The sequence below is a fragment of the Anoplopoma fimbria genome, chromosome 17 (assembly GCF_027596085.1).
Source record: "Anoplopoma fimbria isolate UVic2021 breed Golden Eagle Sablefish chromosome 17, Afim_UVic_2022, whole genome shotgun sequence".
Lineage (NCBI taxonomy): Eukaryota > Metazoa > Chordata > Actinopteri > Perciformes > Anoplopomatidae > Anoplopoma > Anoplopoma fimbria.
The window spans coordinates 16893647-16906900 of NC_072465.1; the positions used below are offsets into that span (position 1 = coordinate 16893647).

Sequence of the window (13254 nt, forward strand, 5' to 3'; positions counted from 1 at the left end):
CAGATAGAGTACAGAAATGGTTCAGCTCCTTTCCACATCCCAAGACGGGTAACTCATCATCATCAGTACATATTACCTGCAGGATTCCACAGGGTACAATTTAAGGTCTTGTCTTATTTTTAGAAGAGGATTGTAGTAAAGAAGGCACTGGAGAGGACAGATAGCTCAACATTTACTTAAGCAATGCGAGGACTACAGCTTCAGCATGACTGCTTCTTCATCAACGCCATGTAACGTAATAGCCTTTAAACAGCCACTAGATTTAAATAGCCTCCTGGGGCCATAATATGGTCTTTAGCTTTGACAAGATGGAGAGGGTAATGCACTTGTGTCTGTACAGCTGAATATTATTATATATTTAAAGTGGAACCATTCTTATCGTCTACCTCAGTTAAAGGTCTCCTACACGCACGGCTCTCAAAGAATGTAGCTTATTGTTTGTTTTTTTTAAAAGGCCCCAATCACAAATACAACCCAGCTCCAATCCTTTTTTCACCCTTCAATATTTAGAGTACTTATACATTTATGAATATATTATAAGATTTCTCATGATCTTGGTTTGTTCTCCCTTCATTATTCATCTAAGTCTCGCTGCGCTCTCCATTTCTCTTGTATTTTTGTTTGCCAGAAAGGCGGTGATGTTTCATACTTGCCAGTTAATATGGCACACAACATAGAGGAGGGCTTTTTTTTTTTTTTTTTTATCCTGACCCAAACAGGCTGCATATGGATTTCCATAAACTGTAGAAGCTTTAGTATACATTTGTGGTTGAACTAACACCTTTTAAAAATATTCCTTGTCTCGCTTGTGCTCTGCCGGGCAAAGTTGTTGATGTGTGCCTGTGAATTTCAATGAGGCATTGTATGTGATATTGGGCAACTGAGTTGATGTACTTGACACTGGTCTCTCCACGAAACCTTTGATCTCTGTGACAGTTTATACGTCAAAACATGCACATTTCTGTGGAGAGACATCAAGCAAGCAATCAAGCTTAAATAGTAGTCTGGTGGTGGTAAACGCGATAGCCTTCATTACTGGCCTACACTGACTGAAATCGGTCGTTCTGAAGTGCTGTGAGTGTACATTATATTCTTCGTTACCCTGATTGATCCATCAATGGTCTTTAGCACTTAATGGAGATTACTGAATATTGATAATAATCTTTGGAAACATTCTGCTAGTACTAGAGATATGAGTATTTGGTGACATTTTTAACACAACCTTTGACTTTTTCCTTCTATTGCTGTTTAAGCCAGCGAATCAGGGTCACCACTATCAGAAGGAAATGAACCCCCTCCTGCAGTCAAACCCCAGGTAAGAAAAAAACGTGTCTTATAGCCTAAATACTTTGCTGAGCTCCAATATGTACATTTGTAATAAACTGAACATACTAGACAAGGTTGACACAGTCTGATATGTTTATAGATGTTACTTATATGTTGTGCATGAAGGTCAGGGTATTGAAATAGTTGTTCTCTTTAAAAAGAACAACACGCTGTCTCCACAAATGTCTTGGTAAGTAGATGGGACAATACTTGCCAAAAATGCAAGCCACACTGATGTAGTTCATGTATTGTCTGACAGAAAATGGCCCTGTGTAGCCTGTTTTTTGTATTTAGCAGCATGTACATGAAACTCACCCTGAAAATCATAATCAGATGGTACCTGCAGTGACTGCTGAATTAAGGCTAAATGTCAACTGTCAGATAGATATGCAAATTGGGGCTTTTCTCGCTCGCAGAAGAGTCTGAATAAATTGACTGTGTGCCAGGTACTGTACTTTTCCTCTCCCATTAAGGCTGTTGTCATGTTCACAAGTGTAGATTATTGGGTGTGAAGACTGGGAGCAATCAAGACAGTATTGTTATTACAATTATCATTCATACCTTTCATACTTTTAGAAAAACACGCATTCAAAAGATTTGAAGGAATCTTAAAATTGGAAAAAAAAGAAAAAAAAACTTTGTAATGCATTTTCATTGTCTTAGATCTGACTGAATTGTCAACTTAGTCTAAAACTTAAACAACACTTAAACTGATATAGATTTTTTTAGGTTCGTCTTTCTCATTGGTTGTCCAACATGGCGATGGCCAAATCGCCCAAACCAGAGGCTTAATAAAACGGAGGTCCACAAACCGACGGGAGCTGTCACGATGACTACGCCCACTTCTTATTTACAGTGGATGGGTAGAATGCGTCTTGCTGCTGCACCCGTCCAATTCATTTCATCTACTGTAGATGATAAACATTATGTCTACAGCACAGAGATTTACTACACCTTGACAACATCTTGACAAAGATTGCTTTTTAACCAACAAATTGCTGTTTCATGTCTTGATGCCAGACGTAGCAGTCAACTCTGGGCAACGGATTCAAACGTCCGGAGCCAGGCAAGCATTTTTTTTTTTTGGAGCATCGACCTCCTGTTCCGTCAAAAAAATTTGACTTGAAAGATAAATAAATGCTTCAGGTCGCAGTAACGCCCTTGAGGCGCAGCTGAGAGGAGAGCCAACACGGAGCAGGTGTAGACAGCTGCATAGATTAACATGAGAGAGCATCTGTAGTGTCCAAATGGGATTAGACATTTTCACACCTTTTCCAAACATTTTTCAAGTCTTCCCCACTTATTCATACTTTCAGCAGATATACCACATCTTCATACGTTATGGCTGTTATTCACCTTTTAAAGCCAGCAATTCAGTTTACCATCAGCTTTAAACAAACCATAACATATTAGACCTATTTCATCTACAGAATTGCCCTCTAGTTACTCATTTATTGTTTTGCTTGTCATATTGATCACTGGCAACTTTTTATGATTATATTTATCTTCTGGATAATTCATGTTAGAGAGAAAGTCCTTCAAAATCAAAAGCAAGGGTTAGACTCACCATGAAGCACTGCCTTTCAGCAGTTATAGAAGAAATCCATCATTGATGAAGCAATGCCCAACTTCTCCAAGGCAGGTGCCTTGTAGTTCATAATGCAAAGCAACCACGAGACATGTTTCACCTTGTTTTACCAGAGTACAGATACAGTTCTAACCTAAAAAAGAAAACATATTGATAAATGGGATTATATAACTGGAGGAGGCAGCATCATTTACAACGGATATTATTTGGGGAAAATGGATCCAATATCTACTACAGGTAAAAACAAAGCTCAGAAAGTTGACAAAGTGAAATGAGAGAAAGTGGGTTTGTCTAAAAGGCAAATTACAACACTTCATCTGAAAGTATGCTCTGTCGTGTGACGAACATTACAGATGACTGTAATGTAGCAGTGAGAGATTATCTGGTCGTGTAATCTTTACTTTAAATGAAGGTTAATGGGCTTCTTAATTCAAGACGAGATGAAATAGTTCTGAGAAGTGTAACCCTAATTGACATTTCTTTTTTTTTGTAAAATTCCTTCAAGGAAAAATAGCTGAGAGTTTAAGCTCCAATAGTCAAATATCTCTTGGAGGCAGGTTTAGTATGTTAAGGACAAGATAAAAGAAGCTCGTCATTACTATCATTGATGATACAATATCACACATTACCATCTGGACAATATCTAAAGGCTTACAAGTACTGTATCAAGACCCAACCGTCAGCTTTGGGATGGATCCAGATCCCTTGGTTGCCTTCGGAGGGTTCTGGAGACCCTGCATCCCTGCGTCACCCCACTGAGCTCTGTCTCTGCACATCTCCATCTCTTTGTTGGTGTACACAACCATGCGGCACGTTACAAAAGAAGACAAAGGGATTGCATCATAGGTCCGCTACCCAAATTATGCAACCACGTCTTCTCTCAACACTTTTGATTTATTGATGAAAAGCGAGCTAGCCTGTTGTGAACATGTGTTGACTACCATATATTTAGATATTTTCAATTTCATGTTTTGGGGGCTCTTTAAATATTCAGTGAGGCTATGCTGTTTGATTTAAAGTCCACTGAAATGAATATTACTATTGACAGCTTCTTCTAACATGCTCCCTGACTTGTCTCACACAGAACTACAGCATCCACAGCTGTACTTCTGAAATTAGCCTCTGAAGCAAGCCTTGATTTACAGATCTGAAGACCAGCTGCACAGGATTTGTCGTTGTTTTTGCTCCTTTCCTTTTAGGCATTGCATCCTGAGACACCCTTACAGTGAATTCTGTCATGGTATTATTTGAGCTTCATTGCAAGGCTTCCTCGCTTTTGAGATCTCTTTGACAGCTTAAATGTCCCTGTTACTGTGCTTATTTTTTTGCCAGGGCTTTTTCTGGAATTTTTAACAAGTTTCTTTGCATGTGATGCACTCTGGCTGGAAAACCACAAATCAGGCTGTCACAGAGACCTTGAGTAGCAATTCAATTAAATCAAATTTATATGTTTTACGGTCCAAAATAACAAATTTACCTAAGAGGGCTTCACAATCTGCACACATACGACATCCTATCCCCCAGGACCCTCGCATCGGTACAGGAACACACACACACACACACACACACACACACACACACACACACACACACACACACACACACAAAAACACCCGAAAAACCTTTAACAGGGAGAACAAAGAAGAAATAAAACCTTAAGCAGAGCAACAGAGGAGGGATCCCTCTCCCAGGATGGAAAAAAAAGTGCAAAAGATTTCATGTGCCCAGAATAATAGAGTTGCAAAACATTCAATGCATATGATATAAATGATTGATATAATGAGAGTAGTAAGCAGAATAATGATGCAAAAATGAGGACTACTGAAAATAATAGCAGCAGTGGATATAATAGAATAATAATGATAATAAAAATATTAATGTTATCTGTAATAGTAAAGTGAGTTTCTCAAGGATCTTAGAGAGGAAGGGAAAGTAATCAATAGGTCTATGGTTAGCAAAACTTCTTTAAGCAGCCAGGTCGGACGGGGTCTAAGAGACAGGTTAATGGTTTAGAAGTAAAAAATGTTGATTTTTACAATAAAAACAATTGTGAAATGCAGTCCAATTGCCAGGATGTCAAAAAAAACTGAGTTGCCTTGACAATGTTTCACTGGAAGATATTTGGAAAGCTTAATTTCAATAAACTTCTTTACCGCCCAAAATCAGTATTCACACTCAAATTAAATCAAACTAATTTATTTCCTTTATCACTGCTTCTTCCGTATCTGATTAATAATTACTTAAGAATTGAATCACTCTCTCCTAGATCCTTTTAACATGTGAAGTTCAATTTTCAGCTCTGCAGAGGCCTTTGTCCTTGAAAATTGCCTTCATTAACTTTTCTTCTATGTTCCTGCCTATCACACAGTCAGAGGGGTGTTAAAGGAGGGTAAATGCATTTGTTAGAAATAAAAATCGGAGCCTCAGTAAAGATAATGTACTTGGTCACTTTAAAGGCATTGGTTTAAAAATGAAGAAATCTCTTATTCAGGCTTAAATGCATAGAAAGATGAGATATAAATTGAACGTCGTGGCGGGGTTAATCCTCGCATTTCTTCTTGATTTATACCAGGAAGAATTTAATCTGTGGTAACAATAGTGCTAAAACATGTACGTGTAGGGCTATTTCAGATGTTATTCCATTAAAAGCTGTGAATTTAACCTTTTAACTTTTTCATACAGTTGTTACAATGTTATTTATTTGACATGCTATCAAACAGGTCTTTGAAAGTAGCGTTGTCATCTTTGGTATTTTTACTTCAATGGTGCAGTTAGTCACAGATACCATATCACTAAAGGTATATACACCTACGTTATTATGGTATTTACTGATATAATGACAAAGGGGTTTTCATTGGCAGCCATTAAAACCAACATCCTGTTAAGCCTGAAACAGTAAATTAAATCAAAGAAGATAATAAAAATGTATAAATCTTTTGAACGTAGCCTGCTGGAACTATTTACAAGTCACCATTTTAGTCTAGTGAACATACTGTAATGTGGTTCGTGAATGTGCTTTCTTTTAAGAGGGAGTGACATTATCAATCATTGATAATGAACGTCTGAATTGTCTGCTGTCAGCTAGATGTTGTACAGAAGATGATTATAGTACCTCATTAAATATGCTGTGATGTGCACTTATGAGACGGTATCTCCAGAGGCGAAAGATGTTGATGGATAATTGTGTAACTGAATATTAAGAATGCAGTTTAACAAGTGAAACTTGCTGAGCTTCCCAGTAATAATTCATCTTCTGGCATTTTTTGTCTTCCTCTAATCTGTTGCTCCGTACTAAGAGAGCAGTATTGCACTTTACTGGGAAATGACTGATAGTATAGTTGAAGCCTGTGTAGCTCTCAGACGAGGAAGATAAACTCATTTAGAGAGAAAGGAAGTCCTGCTCCCTCAGACACAGGCAAGGTTAAGACACCTACTCGGGGCCAGAATTTGGACACTTGGAACTCGCAGCTTGAGTCTGAATCTAATAAATGATCCTTCAGGTAAAGCTGTGAGGCGGCGAGGCTGAGTGTGCAGGAGAAGTGGCTCAAGGACAATGGAGGCTTAGGCGTGCCTTGTGAGAGCACACGATGATGGGGCTTCATTGTTAAAATGTCATATGGAGGCAATTTGAGGGGCACGGTACAGTAGGATGGTGTGTGTGTAATGGCATGTGTTGTCATGACTGTGCTTTTATGGTCTTTTCCCAAGGGAGTGGATGGACGTGCTCAGTCCTCCCATTATGCCTCCCAGCCAGCGGAGAAGGTCAGGCAACACTCGGAACAATTTAGAAGATCTAACCGGAGGTACAGTAACCTTAATTTTGGTCCTTTTGCCCCCAGACACACTATTATGTCCTTTACACCCAGGCAGACAGCAAACAATACAATACCTGAACATTAACTACACTAATTGCGCAAATCCTTAGAACTAATGGGAACATTCACCGGTGTCGAGGCTTCCACCCAATGAGTGCACTCGACATGGTTTGGAAAGCATGTGGAACTGTATCTAATTAAGGGTAAAGAGCCATAAGAGTGGAGCTCTCTGTCCTCCACATAACTCCATAGGTCAAAAGAGATGGGCTCATTACAGGTCTGCACCCCCAAGACACATCGACAAGGTTAATTGACGAAACCTTTCCAGTTTACAACATCATTTTTTAAACCTCTTACACAATGTGTTTCATAATTAGTTTTCATTATCGTCGCCGAAGTTCTGATAAGATAAAAAAAGGTTCCTCCTGGAGCATTTCATAACCTTTTTAGCATTTAACTGCCTGTCAATTTAACCGCTAAATTCTCGCACTTTAAAGTAGTGGGGATTACAGAGAATCTCTTTACAGCTTCATAATGTGGTACAGGGACTGGGTGTCTTAGGTCTGGATTGATGAGAGAGAATATGGCAGCGACAGAAAACTTTTAAATCCACCCGAGTCTCTGAAGGTCACCTCACCGTCCACGCTCGTCATTTCATTCCAGCAACAGCAGATGGAGTAGGCCCTTACTCATATCTGGCATAGCTATGCTACTATACATAAAAAATACAATATACATTTTGTATTCATGTATTTTTTTTTTATCAGTGCAAATTTGATTAATTTGAATTTCAAATGCACCGCTATGAATGTTTTGAACAATTACTATCAAGTGTTGCAGAGTGATCATCCTTCATTATTGTAGGACGGGACGAGTCTGTGAATGAAGAGGAGAAGGAGGACGAGTATTTGAATCTGCTCTATGATCCCTGCCTGAACTGCTATTTCGATCCAAAGACGGGGAAGTACTATGAACTAGCTTGACTCAAAGCTTGAGAGAATCTAAATTAATAAATCAGAAGTTATTGGCAGTGGGTGAATGGTGTCATCCCTTTTTGAGGCCTGTATGAATACACCATTATAAGAAATGTTGCCGCTTTTGTTTTTGAGAAACTGACGGGAGATAAGTGTCTCCATAAATAGTCATGTTGGTATGTAAGGGAGAGGGACTCAATATATCAGATCCATGCTTTTTGCAAAAAATGGAGTAGTTGCCCTTTCAGTAGCACATCTGATGGTAGAAAGAGTCTTTTCGGAAGTCCTGGCTAGCAGAATAATATGTAAGCCTTTTCAATGAACTTCCTGGAGCTTCTGTTAAGGAAGAGGATCTCTTGACATTTAAGTTGTGTTGGGATTAGTATAACAGAATAGCTCATTTTGCTTTTTCATTTATCATAATTTGTTAAACAAAAAGATATTGAAAATATGTAAAATGTTGTATATATTGTTTGAAATAAATATGAATTGAAGTGACCATGTTGCTGATTTCATGTGTGAATTGTCATGAAAGTGTCCTGTTACGTTGGAAATAGCTGTACGAAAAGCCTAACGAGCAAAAATGATTAACGAACAAAATTGATTTTGAATGTATTTATAAATCAAATGTTGAAGTCCCAACAGTTAAAATGATCCCTTGTTTTAACAGGTGAACTTGTGCAAGATGTTTTTTATGTAACCGACAGCAACACCAGACGGGGAGGTCTTTTCATCAGTCCTGCCAAAACACTGATCACACCTGATGAGCGGCTGATACGAGATTGGTTCATCATTTTGAGCCGAAGATGAATTGTCGCTCCACAGTGGCAGAAGCATAATGAAATGAGATGAAAACCCACATTCATTTCTCAAATTGTGATTCCCTGTAGTCTTAATCAAACAATAACCCCAAAAGGATCCAAGGCCGACCATTCAGTTGGCCCAGCTGGAATGCTGGGCCCAGATCAGGGCTCTCTTTTTGTCAAATACTAACATATCAAATCTGTTCATAATTTAACTTTTTACAATGTCTGTGTGTAGTAGGAATAGTAGAAGTAAGATCTTGGACAAAGAAAACACCAATTTAGACCAAAAAAATTACATTAGTATTAACGTATGTTCCAAGTTTTCCAAATTTTAGCACTGGTCATATGTTTTTAAAGTCTTTATGCTTTATTTTATGATGCTTGACTGTAGAAATATAGATTATTTTTCTCACTTCTCTGAAAAATAGTTGAGCTTAAGACTTTTTATTAATTTATTTAAAAATGTTAAAAATGCAATAGATGCAGCAGAAACTACAATCACGAATACTTTCATAAATGTGTCTCACCAGAGAGCCACGTGACGCACAGCTGTCCGTCACATGACGTTTCCTCAAAGGGGGCGTTTAAATATTTGCTCAGCAACAGGTGGAAGCAACCAGGAAGTAAACAACTTGACCCAGTGCAGTTACGGTCGGACAGAAAACATTCGTGTTGAATAATTGGGATTTTCCACATTAATTTGAGGCTTGTTTTTAATGGAATATGTTATAATGTACTGAGCTTTATTGATCCACAATGAAAGCGGGTTAACCAGGCTCTAAACAAGGATGTCAGCACAACAGCAACAGGTAAATATGAGGAGATCTACAGATATCCGAGCGTCAAAAAAATACTTATTATAAGACATTATTATGATCGTGGTGCCAGAGTTGTTTGTCATTAAGTTTGAAGAGGACCGCGACATTGTGACTTCGTCTATTACATTAAACGTGAAACTGTAGAAACTTTTTTTTTTTTTTTTTTTTCGAATCAAAAAGGCTAAATTATGGGATTATTAAAATGGATACACATAAGATATCCTTTATTGCTCATTATTCACTGTTTTACAAGTCCGCCTGCCATAATGTAAAGAGAAATAACATGTTCATTTATTAATAATTAATGATAATAATAGTAATTGCATATGCTTGATGAACTTTATAGGAAGCTACAAATCTGGCTTTATCAGGCATTGAACGATGCCTTCCAAGTGATAAACCCAATGACCACAATGTGTTTTAATGTTACACATTAATGTGGATACGATTCCAGGGAGGTGATATCTCATCTTTCATATCTGTCTCCTCCTCACTTGTGTGAATCCTAATTATCACTGCAGAGACTAAAGTTATCTCACTCTACTCCTGACATATGATCCCAGCGCTGATATTAGATATATTGGCTCATGATCATAGTTCTGATGAGAGTGATCATTAATTGTCAGAATCACATCAGTCCTGCTTGGCCTCTGATTCACATCCCTGCTGTTGAGCTGTTGGGTCGTACATCAACATGATCCATAACACACACGCTGTTCAACTGTCATATCTCATGCCCGTATTTCCTTTTTTTTTTTATCTGAGCCACACATCATGAACTGCGCCGTTACGATTATGGGCTCTTTAACTACCCCACTGTTAGGTCTCATTGGATTCATTTGTCTTTTTTAGGCCGGGTTAAGGCTTCACCCCGGGATTATTGCATCGGTGGTCTTGGTCTCTGTGGCGGCAATATTTGCTGTTCTATTGATCATCCGTAAATACTGCTTCCCAGTAAAGTAAGCAGGCACTATTAATGAGGCTTAACAAGATTATTCAGAATTCCTATCGCAGTAACAGCACATCACCCCTTTCTGTCATGTAACTTTATTCCAGTGAGGCAAGATACAGATACTCTCAGCTGAGGCGGATGGAGGACCAGGGTTCAGAAGTGACAGGGGGTGAAGGCGACAGGGGGCCCTGCACAGTCGGTGAGGAGTCAGACGAGGTCAGTGCATCATCCCTGATTGCAGCTTTCACTGTCCTTCTTGACAATATACAAGCTGACACAGCTGTAACTTTCCTTATCACCTCACATGTCTTTTTGTACAGGATCTTCTGGAATAAATCTCAGACCGGGATGCAAATGGGCCGACTGAAAAAGAGTGTTATTGTGGATGAATTGTGTGACATCATCAAATGTGTTGCTTTGTTCAAACAACTGTCAAAATCCCCAACATTTTAAGTTTATTATATTTTAAGACAAGGAAAAGCAACAAATTCTCCCATTTTAGAAGCTAGAACCAGCAAATGTTTGCCTTTTTTTATTGAACGCTAACCTAAACAATTTAAGCTTGAGCAAGTCACACAAGAAAAAGCTAGATTAAAAAATAAAAATAAATCTAACCGAGAACCCAGCCCAGTGTTACCAACTCTTAAAGTGTTAGTAGGACTAGCTACAAAAGCTAGGAAAGTCGGAAACACTGACCATCCCTCCAGGCCTCCTCTCCAAATCCACTCCCACAAAATCGTCATTATGAATGTAAACAACCTCCATCAACTGTAAAATTGTTGATTCCAAGGTGCTAAATCAAGATGTGGAGCATTTCTACTACCTCTCAACTGCTCTCATCACGGCTTAGGCTGAGCCAGCGGCTTGCAACTTACAGTGCTAACAGCGCTAACAGTAAAAACTATGGCAGAAGTGCTGACAGAGTTAACAGAATTTACCTAAGAGGTACCCAGAGGGTGGATGCTACTATGTGGCGACCACCAACCGCTTTATCAACTGTAACCGTTATACGAGCACAGTACAGAGCGGTGTATTTGCCATGTAATAATGTAACAGTATCAACATAAAACTTTGCTTAAATGTGGCTAAATATACCTCAAATTAATTAAAAGAACATGTTGTAGCATTAATTCACTGGCAATGTAATAAGTGCAAATAATTGGCATTACTGCAATCATTCAGTATCATTATCCAGCAGTTATGAAATAAACGGGTGGCTACAAAGCATCACATGGAGGTTTGACAACCTCCATGTGATGCTTTGTAGCCACCCGTTTCAAACTCCCTAATTGACTTGCAGCTATACATTGTCACACTAACTACCAGTTGGCCAGTTGTTCGCTTTGAAATATGTATTTCAATTTTCATGCTAACGTTAACCCACTTAAAGTAAATTTGCAGCCGCCAAACCATTTTATGGACTTCTAGGCTGAGTGGTGTATTTTTAGACAGTTCCACACAAAAAAAAAACGCAACTCCACCTGCTAGAAAGTCACGAGTGAACAGTATGAGGATAACGTCAGCATCACAGGATTAATCAGAAAATCATTTCACGATGGTTTCTCTTTTAATTTGGGTTTATATGATCACAAAATTAAGCAATCGAATCAATACGTTGTCATCTACTATGAGATTGATTATCAGTTCAAAGTTAATGTATTATTGCAGATTTTGTTCTACAGTTACTGATGATGTGAATGATGTCAGTGATGACTACTGCGTACATATTTATATTCTGGTGCACATATTTATGTTTGTTGTTATATTATATATATATATATATATATATATATATATTCATCCTGTGTACTGGTTGATGTTCTCGCCATCTGCTTGGATTGTCTGTTTTCTGTCTAACTGGTGTAATTCACTATTTCTGTCTCTTTTTCTGAAAATTGGAAAAACACAGTATTTACAAAAACACAGTAAAATTGGAAAAACACAGTATTTACCAAAAGAGGAACAAAGCATGGACATTTTGTCTAATGTTATCCAGTCAAATGGTTCTCTGAATGCATAACGTTCCCTGTTATCAATAAAATGTGGTACACATAGACCCTCTGCTGGTTCTCTTTGGTATTACACCATATTAGGAATATGAAGAGTTAAGATGCTGTACGCATATAGCTGTTACAATGCAAACCCCCTTAAATGTAACAAGCATCGCCCTAATTGAACTTGGTTTGGATGGCTGGAGGAAAGAGTTTTACAAAACAAACAGGTCAAACTGAAAATATTTGATGTCATTAACTGTATCCAAGCAGTATCTAATGTCAGTGATCAAAATTAATATATATAAGAAACACGCTTTCAAGTGTTTTCCTTAATTCTCTCTGTAGACTTTTTAATTCTTCACTAGCTCAGTTTGGTTTATGCTCGTGTGGTGCAGCTGAAGCGTTTCTATTTATTACATTTTGTTTTGGTATTTCCTGTCATTTGTCAGCCATCTTAATGTGTGTTTCATTTGTCACTATATGGCCACGCAGAGGCTTTAATTCCCTAATCAGCTACTCAACTGTGCCTTAATGGATACATTATGACCTTATTATGATCTGGCCACAGTAAGTTTAATACCAGTCATAACATCAGCTCATTACTGCCTGTAGGGAAATGCTATTTTAGTTTGGACCCCTCAAGGCAGATGAAAGCTCAGACTTAGCTACTGCTACTGATCAGCCGGGCAGAAGTTTAGTGACACGAGGGCTTGGCCTTTGGGATTAAAATATGAAAATTCTTTATTAGGAATAACCCCTTGAGATGTACCATCTCGTTTTCAATGGGGTCCTTGAACATGCTTTTCAGTGACGACTAACTCTTGTGCAAACAGTGTTGTCCATCCATTAAAAGTATGAATTTAAATTCCTTATGTCTTGACAAATACACCATTGGCCTATTTATGTAAAAACTCCCTATTAGCCAGGTTTCATTTTGAAAAACAAGCTTTAGTCTCAGTGACATTTACGTGTAACACAAGA

At 38.2% G+C, this 13254-nt stretch overlaps 1 protein-coding gene across 1 annotated transcript in view; it reads left to right on the forward strand.

Moving 5' to 3' along the window:
* Window positions 1–7904, forward strand: part of cfap20dc (CFAP20 domain containing) — a 28904-nt gene extending 21000 nt beyond the window's left edge. The window contains exons 15-17 of the mRNA XM_054617524.1: window positions 1254–1315; window positions 6623–6717; window positions 7594–7904. Coding sequence (XP_054473499.1) covers window positions 1254–1315; window positions 6623–6717; window positions 7594–7712 — 276 coding nt within the window. The 3' untranslated portion in view covers window positions 7713–7904. The remainder of the gene's footprint in view (window positions 1–1253; window positions 1316–6622; window positions 6718–7593) is intronic.
* The last annotated feature ends 5350 nt before the right edge of the window (window positions 7905–13254 follow it).